The sequence below is a fragment of the Ptychodera flava genome, chromosome 21 (assembly GCF_041260155.1).
Source record: "Ptychodera flava strain L36383 chromosome 21, AS_Pfla_20210202, whole genome shotgun sequence".
Lineage (NCBI taxonomy): Eukaryota > Metazoa > Hemichordata > Enteropneusta > Ptychoderidae > Ptychodera > Ptychodera flava.
In genome coordinates, this window is record NC_091948.1 from 29,455,688 (window position 1) to 29,479,056 (window position 23,369).

General features: G+C 37.3%; 3 protein-coding genes across 4 annotated transcripts in view; all 3 read right to left on the minus strand.

The window, feature by feature from the left end:
* Nucleotides 1-11,554, minus strand: part of LOC139121965 (dynactin subunit 3-like) — a 33,440-nt gene extending 21,886 nt beyond the window's left edge. Inside the window, exon 1 of the mRNA XM_070687303.1 lies at nucleotides 11,374-11,554. The gene's annotated coding sequence lies outside the window, so the exon portion shown is untranslated. The remainder of the gene's footprint in view (nucleotides 1-11,373) is intronic.
* On the minus strand, nucleotides 1,928-8,224 carry LOC139121962 (uncharacterized). Of its 2 annotated transcripts, XM_070687300.1 has the most exons (9): nucleotides 8,128-8,224; nucleotides 7,285-7,577; nucleotides 6,301-6,583; nucleotides 5,788-6,024; nucleotides 5,058-5,134; nucleotides 4,653-4,757; nucleotides 3,200-3,417; nucleotides 2,705-2,869; nucleotides 1,928-2,096 (listed from the first exon to the last, which is right to left on the minus strand). In XM_070687300.1, exons 2-9 carry the CDS (start codon nucleotides 7,570-7,572, stop codon nucleotides 1,973-1,975), a joined length of 1,497 nt encoding a protein of 498 aa, XP_070543401.1. In that variant the 5' UTR covers nucleotides 7,573-7,577; nucleotides 8,128-8,224; the 3' UTR covers nucleotides 1,928-1,972. The 2 variants fall into 2 exon arrangements, with proteins under 2 accessions (XP_070543401.1, XP_070543402.1); XM_070687301.1 differs by lacking the exon at nucleotides 1,928-2,096 and having other exon boundaries at nucleotides 3,283-3,417.
* Nucleotides 11,555-15,736: 4,182 nt separating the features above from the next.
* Nucleotides 15,737-16,144, minus strand: LOC139120948 (serine/threonine-protein kinase polo-like). Its single transcript, XM_070685538.1, has one exon. The coding sequence runs from the start codon at nucleotides 16,142-16,144 to the stop codon at nucleotides 15,737-15,739; it is 408 nt and encodes a 135-aa protein (XP_070541639.1).
* Between the last annotated feature and the right edge of the window lie 7,225 nt (nucleotides 16,145-23,369).

A 23,369-nucleotide genomic window follows, 5' to 3' on the forward strand; every position in this document is an offset into this window, starting at 1 on the left:
GGAAGAATAATGCTTACTAACTACCTCAACAAAGGAGTATACAGTGTAAGAATTTGATTCTCATTGACTGTACATAAAAGCGTTTTTAGCACAAACATCAAAAATCTCCTTATTGTAACTCTGTTGTTTCTAGTCAAAGATATTACCATTGCTTGTCTTGGTTATGCTATTGGTGGCCCTACTTAGAGTATATCAATTTACCCAAAAAAAAACAATTTGATTTGTGAGCTCTCACATTTGTTGCCCAAAGGCTTCTTCTGACCCTAACCCTAACGGCAGCACCTGATAAAACAACAAAATCAGCTGAAAATTGCATTTGTATGCCAAATGTGTTTGGATTCCACAAATTTTGCACTTTTAAACAGCAATGTACGTTTCTTAATCTGACTGAGTCATGGGATATCTCCTTTACAGGGCTACAACCCTAGTTGTACACCAATAAACTGTATAATTTGTTGATCACATAGTACCTGAAGACTACAGAAAATTTATAATAATTTATAAATTATTTGGACTTTGAATTGCACAATATACCCATTATAAAGCACCTAACACTTTTCCTTGCTATATTTTGCTACAAAAACTGTGGCAAGCTTTATGGTCTTTCAAAAGTTCATTCACATTGCTGCATTTATTGTCGACGTGAAACATACTCCTGGACAATGGAAGCTGTTGCCGGTGGGCTCAGAGGTGCAACGTGTGCTGATATTCTTCGTGGATCTGCGGGTTCTAAATCCTTCTTCTTCTGCATTCCCCCCTGGTCAGCCTGTCGTTTCTCTATAATGTTTAATGTTTAATGTTTAATATATTTCTATAGCGCTTTTCTACAATAAAATATTCAAAAGCGCTTTACATCATGTACAACAATAAAAAGTATTGCATTCAATAAAAATACAAAACAAGATTTAAACAAAAATCTCATAAAATGTCCAATAATATTAAAAATTAATCAGTGCAGTTGATAAAATTGTTTAAAAAGAAAAGTTTTTAACTTTGATTTAAAAGGTTGAATTTATGGTTGATTTCTGTTATGCACTTTAATTCAAGTGGGAGTGAGTTCCATAACCTTGGACCACAGACTGCAAATGCACGATCATTATACTTGTTGAAAGATCTTGGTACTACGAGATTCATACCGAAATTTATCCGCAGATTATACCTATTAACGCTGACTTTTTCTACCAAGTCACAAATATACTGTGGTGCCATACCATTTAGAGCCTTAAAGACCTGCAAGATAATTTTGAAATTAACCCTGGCCTTTACTGGAAGCCAGTGTAGTTGGATCAGTGAGTCAGTCACACCATCATACTTTCTCAGATGCATTACCACTCTTGCTGCATCATTTTGGACACGCTGTAATTTATTAAAATGCTGATTTGGCATGCCATATAAGATTGAATTGGCGTAGTCGAGGTGGGAGCTAATGAGAGCGTGAACAAGAATTTCAGTAGTGTCTTGATTCAAATAATGACGAATACGTCGGAGGTGTATAAGCTGTGACTGGCTTTTTTACAAATCTGGTTGACATGGTGCTCCATCGACAAGGTCGAATCAAGATATCCTCCTAAATTACGAACCTTGTTAACAATTTTGATTCTGTCATTACCAATTTGAACATAGTCACAAGTTATTTGGCGAGCTGTTGTTTGGTACCAAAAATCACAACTTCTGTTTTGTTGTCATTAAGTTTCAACCTATGTTCCAACATCCAATTTTGAATATCACAAACACAGTTTTGTACACATTCAAGTGCTGTGGTCTCATCATCAGCTCTCGGTGCAAACACTTTCAGGAGCTGTGTATCGTCTGCATAACCATGACTGTATAATAAATGTTTGTTAATGACGTGGAACAATGTACTTGAATAAGCTGTAAACAGAACCGGTCCAAGGCAAGATCCTGTGGAACACCAAACTAACTACGACACTTTTCAGACAAACTGTCGGATATCAGTACTCTTTGTGTTCTATCACTTAGATAAGATGAAAGCCAATAATAAGCTTTTCAATGGAGCTACTTGTGGATATGTCTTGTTTACCTTCACTGGATAGGCACTCCACCTTCCACTTTTCTTGTTGTAATGCCTATGATAGCTGAATGAAGTAGAATGTAGTTCTCATCAGTCTCTCTGTGACCTTGGCTTAAAATGATAATACTAAAAGTTGTGTCAAGGACAGTGTGAGGAAAAATAATTGTCTATCAGTCATTCATGAAGCACACAGACAATGCAATATTAAAAGTTTGGATAGTGTAACATTGACCTCTCAATCATGGTTGTGAAGTACAGCCCTACAAAAGTAACTTGCAATGATGCATTTTTTGATTTGCTGAAACAGGGTAGGGATGTGATCTTACTGCCAGCACCTCCCAGTACTAGTTTGACATTGCTAGATCAAATACACCCCAAAACTTCCATGAATGTAATGTGATACAAAAGTAGCACTGAGGTAAAAGTTCAACATTCTTGTTCCTGTTCTTTATTGGAATCCAATTAGCCTTTCTCCAGGGTAGTGGCTGTTTTTCATGGAGCCATAAAAATATAATCTTTGGAAGAACATAAAATTAAATTCTGATAAACAAAGACTCTAAATTAAAAAAAAAGACAAACAGTGATATGGCTATGAAAAAACTCCAACATGAGTAGTAATAATAGTACTACTGTTCTGCAAAGTTGGCAAAGTAAATGTCGTGTTCTACTTACACAATTTCACCCTTTTTGTTTCTCATAATTTCCCTGCTGTGGTGAACATTGTGATCCACTGCTGCTAAACGATTCCGGGCTCTGTATACTGGTGGCACATATGAAAACCTCTTTGCAGCATTCACATGTATACTCTGCTGGAATGTCTCTAACTCAGCAGTACTTCTGCAAAAATTGAAACCAACAAACTTTGCATTATTCGAGCAAAAGGAATCAAAGATGTGTGGGAACAGAATATGCTACTGTCAGTTTGAGGACTTAAAAGAGAGGTTCTCTATCAGCTTTATCTGTGAGCAAATTAACTAACTAGATGCACAAATTCCTATGAAAACAAGGGACTAAAATCACATGGACAGTCAGTGTCAACAACATCTTATGCGAGAACCAGGGACTGAAGACTTCCTGTTTAGAGTTACATGTGCAGGTACCGAGCAAATTTCCATCATTTACCATCAGTGTATTACTTTGTAATTTAACATAAACCTGCTAACTTACCTACAATTTACGAAGTAGGGAATTTGATTTGTAAATCTCTTGTCCATGACAATTTTCACCAGTGCTACATGAGCTGGACTAACCTTTTCTAGCCATTCCTTGTCACTGTCTGCAGATTCTGTTAGAGGTCCATGGTTACAAGAATTAGTTCCCTGGCCATATGATAAGACCCATTCGTGTTCATTTGTAACATGATGAATCACACCACACCAAAGTCCCTGTGATGGAAGCATAATAAATACTTCAGTTATCATACATTTTAACATTCCTCATAATGAAAAATACCACACTAGTAGTTTCTATAGACAGTCTCTATTAGCTAAAATGAAATCATAAAATGTCATGAGTCTAGAGAGTGAGATGTACACTTAACATAAATTATGAGACAAACAAGTAATCGCTGATGACACAGTCCCTACTTGTAAATGGGTACTTTAATTGCAATTCCTCAGAGAGGATAGAGTCCTCTTCATTAATTAGGTCTGCGATAAAAATACTGCGATACAGATGGAGCTCAATGGCCAAGAATGAGTTCTATGGTGGTGACAACATAAAACCAATGTAGGCCGCCATCCTAATTACAAAAGGTCATTAAATGAGTCAATTAGTAATTAATTGACAGGATGACATTGCCAAATATTATTGCATCCTATCGTAACACTGACAGATTATCACCGGTACTATATTTTATAACGTTTGATGCAGTATTTACAACATTACGAGATCAACATCTGTACCAAGTTTCATCAAATTTGACACAGTATTTGTAGATATATCACTCAAATTAGGAAAGTTCATTACATATGCAATTACAAATTAATTAAAATGACACTGATAAATGTCTTTTTCACTGTTAAAGTAATGTGAGCTTAACATCTGTACCAAGTTTCATGAAATTTGATGCAGTATTTCTTGATATATCGGCCTAATTACGAAACTTCAGTAATTGACATGATAATGCTACATGCCATGAAACAAATCGATGTGCATATGTATGAAATAGGTCAATGTCCTTGTACCAACTTTGAATGATACTGGTGGAAATATGTCTGAGTTATGGCTCCATACATGAAAAAATCGTAACAAAATGGCCTACGGCAGCCATATTGGATCTTATAACAAAACAAATCAACGTGCATATGTATGACATATAAAGTAATCCTTGAACCAAGTTTGAATTAAATAGCTCCAGGCATCTTCGAGATATCTGCGTGAACGGACGCACGCACGCACGCACGCACACATGCATGCACGGATATTGTCAAAAACCTAAAAGTCCCCACGGACACTGTCCTGGGGGAATAATAAGATTGAAAATGTGTACGGCAACACTCCTCCCTCACTCTGTTTCTTTGGCCAAATAATGTCCATACGAGTGGACTGCTAAGTGTGATTTCCATCAACAGAAATAATTGAACGTTTTGTATTTCAAAAGGCATTCATACACTCTTACCAGGAACTCTTCATAAGTTGAAGCTTTTTGGCAGCAATACCAAAAATGATTCCTGATATGCCTGCTCCATTTCTGAAGGGCTTTACAGTTCTTCTGCTGACCAGCCTTGAAAGCAGATAAAGAAAAACTTGACTCAATCCTCATAAAGATAACACTTTACTGACAATGATTTAAGATATCAGTACAGATTAATGTATCAGTACATGTATATTAAATGTAGGTGTCAGGGAAAAAATTATTTGTATGTGAAATGGGCTTTATGGTGGCATAAATAACTAAGCATTATTGCATGTATAGCAGCAGCTCACACTACAGAGGACAGCTAATTCAAACCAAGTGATGCATCATTCTTGATGAAAAATGACAAACATATACCTATGATTTAACATTGCAACAGCAACAAACCTTCGTTATTTTTTTCCCAAGGTTCTTGGCAGCATGCCATATATCAAATGAATGTGTGATACCAGGGTATGTGGTCTCTACACAAAAAGAGATACAGGAAGGATTAACTGCCAATAAGGTGGTGCTCAGTGTTTCATTTACAGCATAGGTTCATGCATTGCAGGATTAGCTATGTAGTAACCCATGACTTGCCTTTACATACTTAATAGACAAGTTATTGTAAATGACATAGTCACCCTTTTCATTAATTTCAAAAGCATCATCAGAAGTTGTCATGGTGACAGCAATCATGATGAAGTGAATTTGGGAAAATGGCTGGGAAAGTATGTGCACTGCTGATGTTCCAAGTACTAGTGGAATAAATGTAGCTAAATTTGTGTAATGGTTGGCTATATGAAAAAGTACAACAAAGAGGTAGGAATTAAGTAATATGATGTCTTAGTGATGGTTTACGATAAAGACGGATGAACAAACCTTTAAGTCCCTCATCTTGGCTATGACTGCAACAACATATGATCAATATCAACTGAATTATTTCATGTTGTCATGTTCTTGTTATCAAGAACAAAGTTCATTTATCATGAAAGCTGTTACATGCTCTTTTTAATTCTGACTACCGGTAGTTAATTTTACAGTTAAATATTAGTATGATGAAACAACTTAAAAAAAAGCAGGTTGATTTGCTGTTGTTTATATGGTAGTTAAAAAGAGAAATATTTATCAAACTTACTCATCAGGTATGCAATTTGAGTGTGGGCATCTGTTACTGCTTCTTTTATCTGCAGTCCCTTATCACGGAGCTGGTTTAACCCTTCTTGAAATGCTGCTCTTTCCATGATGGTTGATTTTTTGTCAGTTTGACGTTTGTCTATGGTTACAATCTCCAAAATGTCTTTGGATTCGTTTTCCATGATAGTGTATGTACAGTACTGTGCACAGTATCCAGGAGAGTCCATTCTTCCATCACCTTGTGATATCGTAAAATAAGCAGATATACCACAATTACACTGAGCGTAAAATTCTACTACTTTAAGAGCAATGAATACATATTCATATAAGCAAATTTCTCAATAATTTGTGGAAATCAAATCTCAGTCAATGTGCATTGTCATAAGGATTGCGCCATGTCTATTCAATGCACAAATTTTTCTTAAATGACATAGAATGCATGCTGGACGAAGACAAATGTGTATAGTACGGTACTCTGTCCTACAGTAACAGTCACTACAGTAACGTTACTCACCAAGAATAACAATCTCCTTATCTTGATACTTGGTAAGTATTTCCTGTTGATGTGAAAGCCAATATTCATCCACACATGGAACTAGATAGTGCCGCTGTATTTTGAAGAATGTACTACTACTGACTATCTTCAACCTTAACATCTTGGCAAGTAAAGCAATTTTGCTGTAATTGTTTCCGGACATCAGTATGGAGGCCGATGTAAGCAGGTCTCCACTGTGAAGCCGTCGTTTGAGAAGGGGCTGTGAGCACCACTTGTATTCTACATGACCAGAAGGGCATACCTACAATAAAGTATCAAGATAAGTTAACATTAACTGTGTTTGTAACTACAGATTTGTATAATAATACTATGTACTCTGGACATATGAACATTATGATCAAACTCAGAATCTTGTACAGGATTTAACAAGATATTCACACAGCAACCCCTTAGATCACAGAACAGGCCCTGATCTATCTTTGATATAGGGAATGGCCTGTGTTTTTCGTTGGATTTACAGCTGCTTTCACAGGCATGCAACATACATATTGAACGTTCACGTATACAGTTCTGTAGTCTCTGTCCAGCTATTTCTGTGATCACATTGATGAAATTTGTGTCTGTATTGATAACAGACATGGAGAAGTGTTGAACCTACAGGGTTTGTTACAGTTATGTAAATTCACAAGATGTTTAAAACTGTTAGGATGTGAACGGCCTGATACTTCACCTATGTATAATATGGCTGTAACAACATGAATCCACAGTAATTATGACTTAGTCAAAATTCTTTACATAACAGCAGTGAACACTGTATACGTCAATCTTCCTACGTGATGAGAGCCATGCTGTCATGAGGACATTAAGTCTGTAGTATGTTATGTATGTCATTGCACGTCACCTTGTACCCAGTTTAAAGTAGAACATTATGAAAGGCCAGAGACATGAAGTGTCACTGACTGAATCAAAGTATTACATTAGGGTCAAAGACAATGTACATACCCATGATAGATACAGTGCTGACCCTACTGTATTTGTTGAAATGGTCAGCATTCCTTTACAGTCTGAGTTGCTGCATGTTGACTTGAGTTCAGCTTTGGCCAACAAAAGTAACTGGCCTAGACTTATCAAATAGAAGTCCTCTTCAATAAGTCTGTTAACATCTGCCTCACTTCTCACTCTTGTTACACCCGATTCTCCGTTGTTCCTGTATATTGGGAGAGGTGTCTTCATCACTTCTGTCATCAAACTCTGAATGGTCAGATGGAAAGTCTTCCATGTCAATTCCATGGGACCTGTGAGAAGTATCAATATACATGCTAATTTCAAATTTCAAATTATGATAAGAGTTGTTTAGCACGATGTATTTACTAATGTGTTGCTAATGATGGATAAGTAGTCTGTTTGCGATAAAAATTATGCCCTGCATTGAAAACATTACTCAGAATTTCAATTGTGTAAAAGTACCACAATAGAAAATTAAATTTTTCCAGGATTTATTGCAGGGAAGTGTTGTCACTACTCAAATCAACATATTGTATCAGCACATGTAGACATATCAATTTGACATGATTTCTTGTGGTAAACTTCATCTTTGTAATAGTGTTTGAAAATTCAATGAATTTTAAGGATTTTGAACCTTATGAACATTACATGCATGAACTTCAGACTATAGCAAAGATATGCAAACACAAATGCATGTATATCATAGTGTCCCAACAGCAGTTATGGCAGACCAGTGTCATGGTTATGTTACACACCATGTGCCCTCTTTGTACAGGACCAATTTGTAGCCAGCTACGTACACCTGACAAAAACCCTTGTACAATAAATTGTTTTACTTACTGTATAGTTATATTGAAGCTTGGTTCATAATCCGCATCTCCATCATAGTATGACAGATCAATATGATCATAATCATCGGTTGGATCAATTGTCTCATCTTAACTCACAGTGGAGGTGAAACACATAATGTCATGATTATCACAAGGCAAATTGTGCAACTATTAAAATAGTCAGTACATATATCACGAAATATATATCTCTTCCAAAGTGTTGAACAATATTAAAGTAATCAACAATATTGATAAAGCTTATATTAGTGATATGCCAGTCTGTTGTCATACTACTTATAGTCTTTTCTTTCAAAATACTAAAGGACTTACTCAAATGGGTCCACAAAAGATTCTGATATGGTACTCTTTTTCCTCTTCCCATTCTGCCACTAGCACTGCAATGTGGAAGTTAAATAGTTACATTCGTCATTAGGATGTCACAAAAGATTACATATTGTTGTAGAAGTTATTTAGTGTGTTCTAGAAATTATGTAGAGTGACACTAAAATAAATTGAGCTTATGTACCTTGTTGTTGGTTCTGTTTCTGTTTGGGGTTCCTTGTCTTGCATTTCCTCCACTTCTGACATCAACATGTCACTGGATTAAAAACATGAAAAGACATTGTAAGCATACCCAAGCACAGGAAATAATTCATACATAATTATCTAACTTTGCATAGGTAACTTTGAACAAACAGAAAACATTTACAATGGAAAAAGATTTTTGACTTTCACGGAAATTTTGTGACTTTCAGAGAAATTTAAATTCACATGCACATGAGCAGACACCAATTTGAGTAAAAGATACTTTTGATCTGTCCAACAAGTACATCAAGATCTTAGCCATCTCTTTCAGTTAACTACTTTTCTTTGTTAGTAATATTTAAATTACAGCTGCAGGATACAGTGTTTTAACGTGATTTCTATCCTATTGCTTGGAGTTGTTTCCTTCACAAACATGTACACCAGGGCCATGAGAAGTTCATTACACAATGTTTATCTTACCCTTGATCTGTGGATACAATGGAAGACATCTCTTCAGACATCTCAGACATTTTAAATGTACTTGCAGTCAGTTGCTGACCTGCTGGCGTTGATGATGTGGGCTGTTTTGGCACATTTTTTCTTCTGAAATAGAAATAAATGGAATCAAGTTATTATGTAAAAGCCACTGAGACCAGATCATTACTACGTTGTCAGTTCTAGTACCTCAGCTGTCAACAGCATACACTGTCTACTTTGTTGATCATACAGCTGCACAGATTTCTCATAAACAAATAACACTTCTTTGTTTGGAAAGTTTGAACATTGTACAGCTACCATAATGACTGAACAAACAACTATTCTTGTTTGTTGTTATTCATCTTTCCATTACAGTAAAATGTCTACCAGTTACATTTAACATTACACAAAGAAGTGAAATGATATCTTACCCATGACCAGATGAAACTGATGATGTACTAGACAACTCATATAGTTGCTCAATTATATGAGGTGATGCTGAATGCCTAAGGAAGAAGGCTCATTTACAGGTGGTAATGCTTGTTCCGGCAACACTTCATGACTCCTGGTCCTGTGATAACTGAAGTAATTTATGAAAAAAGGGAAACCAAAATATGTTACAAATGCCTTATAAAATGTACATGTTATTTTAGTGATCAGTCAGCCGCCCCTTCCCATAATGTTCTTTTTTTTTTTTAAAAAAAAGGTAAGAAATTTCAAATGCGCTATGAATTGCTATGTTGTAAGTTTTGATCGAATTCTTGTTGACAAAAAATTCATGAAGCTGTATAACATACTAAAAGCTTTCGATTAGATTTGGAGACACTGTTTTACATTTAAATAACGCTATCTCTGTACTATTGGTCATGGAACTTGGACCCATGACGTTTAGACAGTTGTTTCCGATATTTCAATGATTTTTCACCAAATTATTTAAAATGCTAAGTATTCTTCTCTAACCTTTTATCTTGTCCCGTGGGGGGTTTTTGCCGACTCTTTTAACCACAGCGGTCAAATTTTTAGCGAGCATAACCTTAGTTTGCCTTCGGACCTGCGCTGTAGCATGATATACTGTAGCCTCTGCATGGCAGGGCTGTGTTACCAGCGTTACAGTATACGGTGGTAACAGTACTAACACACAGCCCCGCCACGCAGAGCTACATGGATCATGGGTGTCTATTTTTTACATCCATGCATGCATGGATACAGCCGTGACTAAACCACATGATAGATACAGTACATACGAATTACACAATTCGGGAAAAAAATCGTTTGTTTGGCACACGTTTATTGTCGGCCTGCTGTGTAGACGTGGTTGGCAAATGTGTATATTCTTTGCAAACACGGTTCAGTAGTACATGGTAGCCCAATCGGAAACAAAGCAGTGCCAAAACGTCTTGGGTCCCGGTGACCACAGGCGTACGGAATGTTTCCTAGATCGTCGTCGGATGGAAAGTGACGGACACTGCATGCACCGTGAGGCCGAAGGCCGAACCTCGGTACTGTATAGTAATGTTATACAGTACCGAGGTTCGGCCTTCGGCCTCACGGTGCATGCAGTCCGTCACTTCCCATCCGACGACGATCTAGGAAACATTCCGTACGCCTGTGCCGGTGACGAAGCGTTTGGGACCGAAATATACTGGGCAGGAATGGTTGGCTTAGAAACCATGAAAATGTTCAGACTACGAAGAACGATGTGTCCCCGAGGCACAAATTATGTGAACTTAGTAACGCTAGACGCGTCGGGCCGCACTCTCACAGTCTCATTACCCTTACCTGTCGATCAATTCTGCCGCCAAATCGGGATTAGAAAGGCCCAGTTCATCCTTTAAATCCTGCCATCTTGTGATCTGGTTGCCGATGTATATCTTGCATTGACGCTTCAATGCATTGCCACGCAGCTGCCTTCGCTTTTTTGCCGAGCTCGTAGTAACAGGGTGTCCGCGCGGGCCCCGTCCACGCTTAGCGATGGACGACGCCATGTTGAATCTGTGAATAAACGTCCAGTCACGAACGAAGGTCGATGATACGCGTATGCACGCCCAATAGTAAGTTCATCTACAGGGACAAATCGTGGTTTGAATGTAAAATCATGAAAATAATGTCAAAAGTTCCAGCTCTTGGGGCTGGCTCCACAAGGATTGGGATTGCGCGCTATCCTAAAACCGTTGGGGCGGAGCCTGTCACTCAAACACACCAACCAATCAGTTCCAACCTTGGAAAATCGCTGCGAGTCAGCAGCTATTTCTACGTATGCATTTGGCCGACGTCAAAAGATCGATGTCTGATAAAAAAGTTAATCCTGCAAGTTTGTGGATGGGGTTGGGGTTCGACAAAAAGAAATTTCTATCCGACAAATCCACTTCTAAGCTCTGAAAAAGAAAGCATCAATGCATAGTAAAGTGGGCGAAAGTCTTGCTGCAACACGTTTAGGATACGACTGATTACACCAATATATGTTTGCGTCAACATGCGGACTGTTGGCTTTCATCTCACCAGGGAATCCTATTCTTGTCCACGTGTCCACATTTTAACGTATGCTTAATCTGACGGATTTTTAGCCTAGGGAATGCATATGCGAGTGACATTTACTTTCGCTCTGTAGTTAGGATGGGTTGGCCCTGTCTTCAGCTAGTAGGCCTAGAAGTTTGGTTTTTTTTCTCCCACGACTAGAAGTCGTTGTCGTAGAGCTCGTAGAGTGAGATCGCAGAAGTTACTTGATTAGTCATTATGCCAGTGTGCCGAACTATAACTAGTATTGTTTTTACGATGTAGTACCGAGATTCATTTAAACTGCTTGGAATTCTACTGAGAAAGTTCGACTGCCTAAAACTTATAATTCTGAAGAGTTTCCTTTAGTAAAATTGTACTGACTAGTACAATTTTCTTTGGTTTAGGTCATTTTGGACATGTTTAATTGTTCTTCATTTTTACAGCCTTCGAGTTAAAAATATGTATGTTCATAGATCATTATCCAATGACTCAATATATATTTGATCATGTAGTTTTCGTAAACAATTACTAAATAAAGCTGCATTCACAAATAACGGGGGGGGGGGGGGGGCTGGAGAATCGCGATTGAAATCTTATTTTTTTTAGATCCCCCTCAATACCCCAAAAAATTGAATACCCCCTCTATATGATCAAAATTTTTCAAGTCCCCCCAACTAAAGGATGTGCGCGCTGAAAAAATAAACACGTATCGCGCCGTTCTGCTCGCAGATGTTCAACACTACCTGTTATTAGAAGTTTGTAAAGTCATATTCCTAAGGCAAGTTCTTAATTTGATTCATTTTTAAATGCATTAGTGAACTTTTTGGATTTATCAGTCACAAAATGACGTCATGAGAGAGTAGGCAAAACTGTGAATTCTGGTAAGGCCAAAGTAATTAAATTCTTTGTTTTGCGTCCACTTAAAATGGGAAAAGGTACACGTCTAAGCGGCTAAAACACACACAAAAGAAAATTAACACAATGTAATTTGATTGCAGCTGCAGCAAATAAAAAATTGTATCAAAATTTTAGTTCAGAAAAGCTAAGCGGTCATGTCCTAAAATTTCCTATTCGAATACATCGTGTGTGTTTTTCATGAAAACCTTAAAAACCTACGCGGGTGGGGACGCAAAACAAAGAATTTAATTACTTTGGCCTAATTGTCATATTGAAAAAAAGCTGAGCACACTTACCTACCAAAAATTTGTTTCAAAGGTACAAGACATGAATTAGATGCTACTTAAAATTGACAATACTGGACAGTTCAACATACTGTAGGGGTAGGGAGTAGAACAAGAACACAGTTGTATAAATAAACTAATTAATTCCATTTAGGCTAATAAATGTTTTAATCTCTGAAATCTTGGGTGTAATAATGGAAAATTTTGTTACAAAATAAATCATCCAATTAGTCACATATAGTTACTGTTTAAAGTTTTACTTTTGTATTTTTTTATGATGAGAATGTGAAAATTCAGAAAATCAAGCATGGTGACCCTATCTTTTTTCTTTAATATTCTATTATTCTCATATACCAGAATTCAAAAATCCCTGATAATTTTTACACTCAAGTCTCCTGGTCTTCCACGTGTTTCTCTCTAGCCTGATCTTGTGTACAAATATGTTTCACTGTCCTAAGCGTCATTTGACCCAAACTCTTCTTCAACAGTCATTTATATCAGATTCAGAGTTAGGCTGCGTTCACAAAAATGGTTAGGGGGGCTGGAGGAATTCAGGGGGGATTCGAAAATTTGGGGGTAGTAGAGGGGGGACTTGAAAATTTTTTGGTTCCCTTTTATGTTTTACATTTTCCAATTCCAAGTTTTTGTAGGTAATTCAATGAAAATGAATACCATTTTTATGTCATCCAACTGTTTTAATGTTAGTAATCATTTAACAAAATCTAGAACCATTTTGAAGTATGTAATTAGCTGAAATAAAAATATTAAAGTTCTTTTATTGCTGTCATTGTATCACCACTTTATATACCAAGTGTAATTACCGTTGGCCAAGTCCTTCAAGCCATATATGCCGAGCTGTGAAAGCTCATTAGACATGCAAATTATAAATTAACTGACATGAGAATGTGAAATGACTTTTGATATTGTTTTAACCTAATATAATCATCAATGTACATAGAATGTTTTGCCAACTTTGATCAAGTGAATCCCAGTATATATCCGTAATTAGAAAAGATCATTAAATATGTAAATTAGGAATTGGCTTAAGTAAAAATGCTTAATGATTTTCAATAATGTTGTTTCATGGTATCTGCAATATATGTAGCAAGTTTGTCAACTTTGGTCAAGTTGATTCAGATATATATCTCTAATTAGGAAAGTTCATTAAATATGCAAGTTAGGAATTGGCTGAAGTAAAAATGTTCAATGACTTTCAATAATGTTAAATCATAGTATCTTTAATATACATACCAAGTTTGGTCGATTTTGATCGAGTCAAATCAGACATATATCCCTAAATAGGAAAGCTCATTAAATATGCAAATTAGCAACTATCTTTCATGTCACCCCTTAATGGTTCCCACTGCTGATATATATTGGTGTGATCAACATTTGTAGCAAATCTCATCAAATTGTGTGTAGTCGTTTTTAATGTATATTCGTTTTTTCTAAAATCATTAATTATGCAAATGAGCAAAAAGTATGCAAGCCACACCCACCAAAAACTAATCAGTTCTTGCTATTTGCTAACTGAATCTATGTACCGGATTTGATTCTGATCTGATGAGCCGTTTTTTGAGATATCAGACCAACAGACAGACAGACAGACAGCGACAGACAGACAGACAGACAGATATCGCTACGACATATGCTCACGTGTGTAAACACGTGAGCAAAAAAACAGAAGTTGCGTTTACCGTGCGCGTGTTTTAATTTATCCACGGTCCCTAAAGAACATGTAGTCAGCGTCTGCTCACTGACTAGTACCACCATTCAAATTAGAGATTGGTTCATCAAAAAAGCCTTATTACAATTTACTCCAATCACTGCAGTGATTGTTATTACAAATTTCTCCAAAGTTTATTACAATTTACTGCAGTATTACAAATTACCGCAAAATTTTATTACAATTTACTGCAGTATTACAAATCACTGTTCTAGTCCCTACAGTTAACCGAATTGAAAACCATTTCGAGTTTACGTGTAATACTATCAAGATACATTAGAGTCACGAACGAAGTATGATTTTGCAAACTGATGCCTCGTCCTAGAGTGGACTAGAAAGTTGGACAGACCTATGAACGATTGTTGCTAGGGTTAATAGCGATGTTTCAACATACATATTGATCATTGGTCGGAAAAGATGTAGGATTCAACCCGATAGTGTCAATTCCAAACTTTCTTACATTCCTGTTGCTACTCTACAAATCAAACCACCTCTGCTCACACAAAATATTCAAAATACTGACAATTTCACCTGGATACGATGTTGATTCTTTGTTCCCTTTCAAGTAAAAAGGGAAACGAATTCATGTCAACTTTGCAAATATTGTGTAAAATTTGCGAGTATAGCAGGTCAAACAAACAGACGATTGATTGATTTTTCGTATATGTCTTTCCAAAAACAATATTTCAAAAGACAAATAAAAACATCCTAAACAAAATACACATCTTCAATTCACTTCGCAACGAATAACACAAATACTATACTTTTAAGTACACTGTTGTGAGTAAAGAAACGCCTCAACTTCATGTCGACCAACACACTAACCTCATCAAGGGCTTGCCAAAAACAAATTATCAAATACGTTGTATTTTTTGTTTTTTGAGTAGCGAATAACAGAATAATGAAATATAAAGCAAGGTACAAGATCGATGAAAATAAAATAAGACTCCTTGACAAAGTCGGCTTGCACCAATTGGTATTGCCATGGCAATACCGCTTTCTTCATGGCCTGCTATTGAAGGCATAACCCAACCATGATTCTCAAACAGACCATTGCTTACCGTAGAGTGCTCTCAATACGTCGACAAATTTTCAGAATTAGTCAGACAAGTTATTGAAAGGTCAACGTGTCCAAGAATACAACGATACACGTGCGCAAAGGTACAAGGAAATAGAAATGTTAAATCATTGTCACTCCGATTTTGTTGTCATAATCACTGCAAATGTAGAAGGAGATTCTTTGCAGGTGGTCTGAGACCAGGTGGCAGACATAAAGACAGATTTATCAGTGTCGCAACTTGTTCCGCCATCTTCCCTTGTTGAGAGTAGAGTTTCATTTCAACGTTGGTTGACGGCTTTTGGTGATACCGTGGCAGTTTTTCGTTTGCTTCATGCACATCATGTAACCTGGGCTCGTCCAGTTCAGACTGATATGGAGTCAGGCCGGTGAACAAAGTGGCAAGAACCATGCCAACACTCCAAATATCTTCTTTGAATGACGTAATGCCATTATCAAAGACGGCTTCGGGTGAAATGTACGGGAGACTTCCAATTCTATGTCTTATTGAAGCGTCCTCGAGTGGAGCAGAATTTCTGAATCTAATCAGTGTCAAGGCTGACATGTTCTTGTCAATCTGCGGAGAAAAGAAAACTTTAAATTTTATTCATGATGTTGTTAAGGGAAAGGCATGCAACTCCGGAGTGAGAATAACAAGATTCGAAAATTCTTTTTGTATTCCTTGTTATTTTCCCATCTGCCCTTTCTACATGTAATTGTATGCATAGTGCATGTACACTTGAGCGTGTACTAAAATGACGTCAGTTGGTTTGAAGAATGTGTTACTATCTAGATGCAATAGCATGACTCCTTTATGGAGCAAATTGAAATGAGAGAGAGAGGGGGAGGGGAGAGACTCTGACTCTCATGATGATAGTGTCGGAACAGATATTCTGATGGATAATTCCAAGTCCGTGTTAAGTAATTGCTAAAATTACCATAGGCCTAAACCAACGAAGCGGAGTCCGAAAGCGGAGAATTGTAAAATAAATAAAGATGACGACGCTGGAATGTCGAAATAAGAGAAATAATGAGAATGGAATTATACCGGCACGAGAGAAATGATCAGCGCGAATATTTCGTAAGTTCTTGAATTGGGTACAGCTTTTTTGTAAGGATTAGTTCTCTATGATCGTTACAATTTAATTCAGTTATCCGATTAAAGTATAGCCGAAACTAGCCCTGTAGTAATTTATATCAACAATTATTTGACCGACGTATTTGATCGCTACACAATAAACGCTAAGGCACCGTAAAATAAATTCTTTGTTTGCCGTCCGCATGCGGGTAGGTTTTTGGACGAAATCTGAAAAACAAACAGATCATACTCTCGAAAATACGGCGCGTTGTATCCTTCCTTTGTTCGCAATGTCGCAGCAATTGACTCAAATGTCGCAAAAACGAAAATGTCGTACGATCGTTTCAATACAAATCAGATTAACTACCGTAAAGGGGTACATCAACCGCTGTACGTAAAGTGTACAACTTGAAGTGCACCTCATGTTGTAGCGGACTGCAGTGTACCGTAAGTTAAGATCGATCGACCGTTTCACAAGTTGATTTCTCCCGCAAAGTTTTCAAATCGGCGAAAGTGCGTGAAATTGTATTGGTCTCCATACAAGGCGGATCAAAAACAATTCTTGACTGGTTTAACTTCAAATAAGGAACTGAACTGAATTTCCGTCACCTTTTCCGCGATTCGCGATTGATCATGATGTTGGATCTGCACCGGGGCAAGCAGGTACCGCCGCTGAAATGTTGGTTGTTGAATGCTCCAAATAGTTCGTACGCAGTAGAAGTTGCTCTTACTTTGAACACTTTTTTCTGCTAAAAACGATTTGGTCATTTTATAAGTCCGGATTAGAATTCAATTTTCAAAATATCAATGGCCATTTGGCATTGCTGTCTTTACAAGCAGAATATTTAGCATTTTAGTATGCAATAATGATGATCACTTAACGTCATTTTTCTTTCCTTAATATGCAAAAATAAATGTTTTGTACTAGTCCGACATTGCCGCCTGCCGATGCCAGGCCGCTTAGCTTCACCTTGACTTTTGAGCTTTTCGGGTCGGACTTTTATTAATTTCCAAAGTAATTATCCTGGTAACATGCTGTGAAAGTTTGGATGTCCTAACCTGTCGGAAAGGGTCATAAATCTACTTGCAACCGATACTATATCACCGCTTCTGACAAGGCCTACTTTATTTTCAGGGGTTCGGGGGATGGCGGTCAACGGTAGATGTTTGGGGGCCCACTGTGCTCCTAAGCGCATAATTTCACTACAACCGACTTGGTTTTGAATACTCCAACTATTCCTCAATCAAAAACTGGGGAAAAGGTTTAGGCTCGACCAGCTTGCATATTTAACCGATTCTCTAAAGAGGGATAGGGAACCAAATCACTGAGTCTAGGATGATGCGGCCCATGTTGTGCATACATCAGGCGATGGTAGAATATATCTTTCCTTCATGAATTTGACTTTGTTGTGTGTACCAGTGCTTACAGTGGATTTCAACTAGGCACCGCAACTCAGCGTATGAGACAGACACATTTCACGTACAAAACAAACGGTAAGCTAAGGTATCACGACATATTTCAAAGCCACCGACACCTTGATTAATTACTGTAAACCAGAATGGGACAGCCGCCCTGTCTAGACTGAGAGATACATCTGACCTATGTTTTTACGGTTTCGGCTGCAAGCTAAAATGAATTGAAATATCACATACGTTGCTGCCAAGATAAGTCGAAATACAGATGTTATGCTGCACAAACACTTCGCATTGCAATACGAATAAACAAAATACATACCTCTTATCATACTTTTTTAATATTTATTTTATGAACACAAACAAAGTGAATATAGTGGTGACCATGAGTAAATACCGGTAGAGTAACATGTACTTCGACTTCTGTTTTGGAATCGTTGAAATAAAGTCAACAGATCTTTAGTCGACGAAAAAACCAAAGCCGCTTACAGATGACGACTTTGTATTTCGCACGAGAAAATCTACTGTGCACTACTTCACGGAAAGAAGTTTAGAATACGAAATCAATGGATAATTGAACAAGGTAACTCTGGTGTAAGGTCGCAAGACGAGAAAGCAGTTGAATATATTTCGAAGCAAATTTTTCTTTCTCAAATTTCTGATATGCTGTAGTCAACTCAAAAGTTAAAAGAAAAACAATAACAGTAAAATATTGCATTGCCTTAAGGAATGAACATTTGGGACAATTACTCGCCATTACTATTGAAATGGAGGAGGTGGAGGTGGCGGGCGCGATGGTTGTTCAGTCGGCAAAGGAGGCTGATGAGAAAATGGATAAGCTTACGAATGTAAAGGTTGATTCAGAGCCATACTATGGCCCATAATTAGCCATGTACGCATAGGGATGCATTTGTGCGACTCGGAACACAGACCGATGGTAAGGCAATACATTCTGTTCATAGTACATGCTAGGTTGATAGTACGGCCGTGTCTGTTCTGAAACATTGCTAAGTTCAGAGTACCGTTCACCACGCTCTCTACTGAATCGAGTTGCGTCGTTTTGTACCAAACCCTTGTTTACATTCGCTGCGGTAATGACATCTGTGCCAGCACATGTTGGTGTACCGAGTGATTTTGACGTCTGCTTGCTTGGAAAAGTAATTCCTTGCGATTCAAGTAATTTCTGTACACTGTTAGTGTGCTTGGGTCGTTTTTTCTCCTGTCTGCTTGCGGCTGCCTGGATTATCTCTGGCCAGGCCAAACTTCGCGTATAGTCTCGATGTTTTCTGGAATTTTACCATTGTAATACGCACGAAGAATGGCTATGTCTGCATTCACAATCACTTGTCCATGTTGTCTGACACGACCATTGAGGAGATATTTATCTGGATTGTTGTTGATAAGAAATGGCTGAACTTTACTTTCGAACGAGTTTAATACATACGGAGTTACAAATTACCAACACTCATCGACAACTTGGTTATTAGGGACTCACCACGACCAGAAATCCGCCTGTAATTCACTGAAATATCACCTTTTTCCTAGCTTTAACATGACTACCCGGAGACCGCCATTTTGCTAGCGTAAAACTGTTGACCAACAGTTCGAAGTAGACGTATTCGGGCCCAGTGTGTTTCATTCCTTTCAAGGTTAAATTTGCGTATTCGTTTCATTCCACAGAGTTGAGAGCAGAAGTAAAAGTAGCCCGTTGAATTATGGTCACTTTATTAAGGGATGGACCATTAGACCTTGGGAGGGGGGGGGGTGGTCACAATGAAATTGTGAAAATTTTTTTTTTACTATTGTTAATTTCTGAAATTTTTTTTTCCAATTGAGATTAGCTGTGCAAATTTTTTTTTTCAGAGTAAATTTTCAGATTTATAATTTTTTTTAGTTCGTCGCTGTCTAAAGATAAAGAGGGCAAAGATGTGGTGCCAAGCACCACAAGCGGCAACGCAAGCGGTCACGGGGGGGGGGGGAGGTCAGGAGAGGGGTGTCCCCCTGCTGCTGTTGGAGCTTTTGAAAAATAGAGATTAAAATGGTGTTATTTGGTGGCACTTGGGGAGTATTTTTGTGGGGGGTGGTCAGGAGGGGGTGTCCCCCTCCTGCCGTTGGAGCTTTTGAAAAATAGAGATTAAAATGGTGTTATTTGGTGGCACTTGGGGAGTATTTTTGTGAGGGGTGGTCAGGAGGGGGTGTCCCCTCCTGCCGTTGGAGCTTTTGAAAAATAGAGATTAAAATGGTGTTATTTGGTGGCACTTGGGGAGTATTTTTGCGGGGGGTGGTCAGAGGGGGTGTCCCCTTCCTGCCATTGGAGCTTTTGAAAAATAGAGATTAAAATGGTGTTATTTGGTGGCACTTTAGGAACATTTTTTTCGGATTACACATCTTCCTCTGAAACATGGTCTTCTTGCTCCTCAGTAGCTTCCTATAGTTTTGAAAATTGACTATTTTGGTTTCCTGGCTTCCCTTTCTACTGCGTGGTGAAATGCCTACATTCACCCCACCAAGCATCATGCATATCTCATGATTTACAATTGATTTTGACAAGCTGAGAAGCTAAAATAAGCTAAATAATATAGTTAAATTAGCATATTTGTGTTTTTAGAGCAATTGTTGCCCTTTTTTGATCAAAACATCTATTTCTCTGTAGCAGCATGTCCAAATTGATTGGATGTGTATAGATGTGTTGAAATTTCAAAATTTGTCTTTTTAGGCAATTTATGCCATTCATGGTCAAAAAATCTGTATTCTCTGAAAGGGCTTGTCAAATTTCTTTGAAATTTGCTACACAAAAACGATTATTCATGCAGATTTATTCAGTATTTGCTATCGAGAAACTTTCAAAGTTCAACCCCTTTTGTGTGTTTTTGTGTTGGGATTTGTTGGATAGATGGCATTCTACGTAGAGTATTGTTGAATGTTAAAACATGTGTTGCTGTTGTTTTTTGAGGCTGTTTTTTGAGAAAAAATGAATTGAAAATGCCTTTTAAAAGCAAAATAATACATAATGACTTGATATGTTGTTTTATCATTATTGACGTGTTTCTACTTGTTCACCCATTCTTGCATTCATCATTGCAATAAAATGCTGTGAAAAAAATGAAACTGATGTGGCCTGCATCTGTTTACCTTGATCTTAAAAGGCAAATACAACTTTCTGTCTTGACAACCATACCATAGTTTCAATGTTTTACCTAGTGTACCTGCTTGGTTTGTACGCAGGAAACAAGTAGAAAACAGGTTCTATAATTTCATAATTTTCAAGTGATCAGAATACAAAAGTCCTGAAAAGATAAGATAATCACAACTTCCAGTATAAGGGATACAGTCACTCTAAATGTATAAATTAAAATTAAACATGTGCCGGGAGGATGTACTAAAAAATACAGAAAGTTGCTTTCTGTCGGTAAAATCTAAAAACAAAATTCAAAATTTTAAAGACTTTTGCAGATTTTTTTTTTACGCCTTTGTCTTCTTATTATTTTTTTTTTATTTTGCAAACTAGTTTGAAGATTTTTTTTTTCCTAACTTTCTGCTCTGAAAATTTTTTTTTTCTGTTTTTGACCACCCCCCCTCCCAAGATCTAATGGTCCGTCCCTAATGCTCAAAAAATAAACGCTTTGAAGTATGTTACGATGTGTGTGCTTTGTACAATTTCTGTAATTTTGAGGTGCATTGCAGCAAAATGTGAGGCCTTTATTTAGTTTCTTAGTTGAGAAAACTCTCAGCTGAAACTGTAAAACCAGTTACATTGTAGGTCAAGTGTATCTCTAAGTCTAGACAGAGCGGCTGTCCCATGCTGGTTTAGGGACGGACCATTAGATCTTGGGAGGGGGGGGTGGTCAAAAACAGAAAAAAAAATTTTCAGAGCAGAAAGTTAGGAAAAAAAAAATCTTCGAACTAGTTTGCAAAATAAAAAAAAATAAATAAGAAGACAAAGGCGTAAAAAAAAAATCTGCAAAAGTCTTTAAAATTTTGAATTTTTTTAGATTTTACCGACAGTAAGCAAACTTTCTGTATTTTTATTTTAATACATCCTCCCGGCACATTTTTAATTTTAATTTATACATTTAGAGTGACTGTATCCCTTATACTGGAAGTTGTGATTATCTTATCTTTTCAGGACTTTTGTATTCTGATCACTTGAAAATTATGAAATTATAGAGCCTGTTTTCTACTTGTTTCCTGCGTACAAACCAAGCAGGTACACTAGGTAAAACATTGAAACTATGGTATGGTTGTCAAGACAGAAAGTTGTATTTGCCTTTTAAGATCAAGGTAAACAGATGCAGGCCACATCAGTTTCATTTTTTTCACAGCATTTTATTACAATGATGAATGCAAGAATGGGTGAACAAGTAGAAACACGTCAATAATGATAAAACAACATATCAAGTCATTATGTATTATTTTGCTTTTAAAAAGGCATTTTCAATTTTTTTTTCTCAAAAAACAGCCTCAAATAACAACAGCAACACATGTTTTAACATTCAACAATACACTACCTAGAATGCCATCTATCCAACAAATCCCAACACAAAAACACATAAAAGGGTTGAACTTTGAAAGTTTCTCGATAGCAAATACTGAATAAATCTGCATGGTTAATCGTTTTTGTGTAGCAAGTTTCAAAGAAATTGGACAAGCCCTTTCAGAGAATACAGATTTTTTGACCATGAATGGCATAAATTGCCCAAAAAGACAAATATTGAAATTTCAACACATCTATACACATCCAATCAATTTGGACATGCTGCTACAGAGAAATGGATGTTTTGATCAAAAAAGGGCAACAATTGCTCTAAAAACACAAATATGCAAATTTCACTATATTATTTAGCTTATTTTAGCTTCTCAGCTTGTCAAAATCAATTGTAAATCATGAGATATGCATGATGTTTGGTGGGGTGAATGTAGGCATTTCACCACGCAGTAGAAAGGGAAGCCAGGAAACCAAAATAGTCAATTTTCAAAACTATATGAAGCTGCTGAGGAGCAAGAAGACCATGTTTCAGAGGAAGATGTGTAATCCGAAAAAAATGCTCCCAAAGTGCCACCAAATAACACCATTTTTATCTCTATTTTTCAAAAGCTCCAACAGCAGGAGGGGGGACACCCCCCTCCTGACCTCCCCCGGCAAAAATACTCCCCAAGTGCCACCAAATAACACCATTTTAATCTCTATTTTTCAAAAGCTCCAACAGCAGGAGGGGGGACACCCCCCCTCCTGACCTCCCCCCGCAAAAATACTCCCCAAGTGCCACCCACATAACACCATTTTAATCTCTATAAAAGC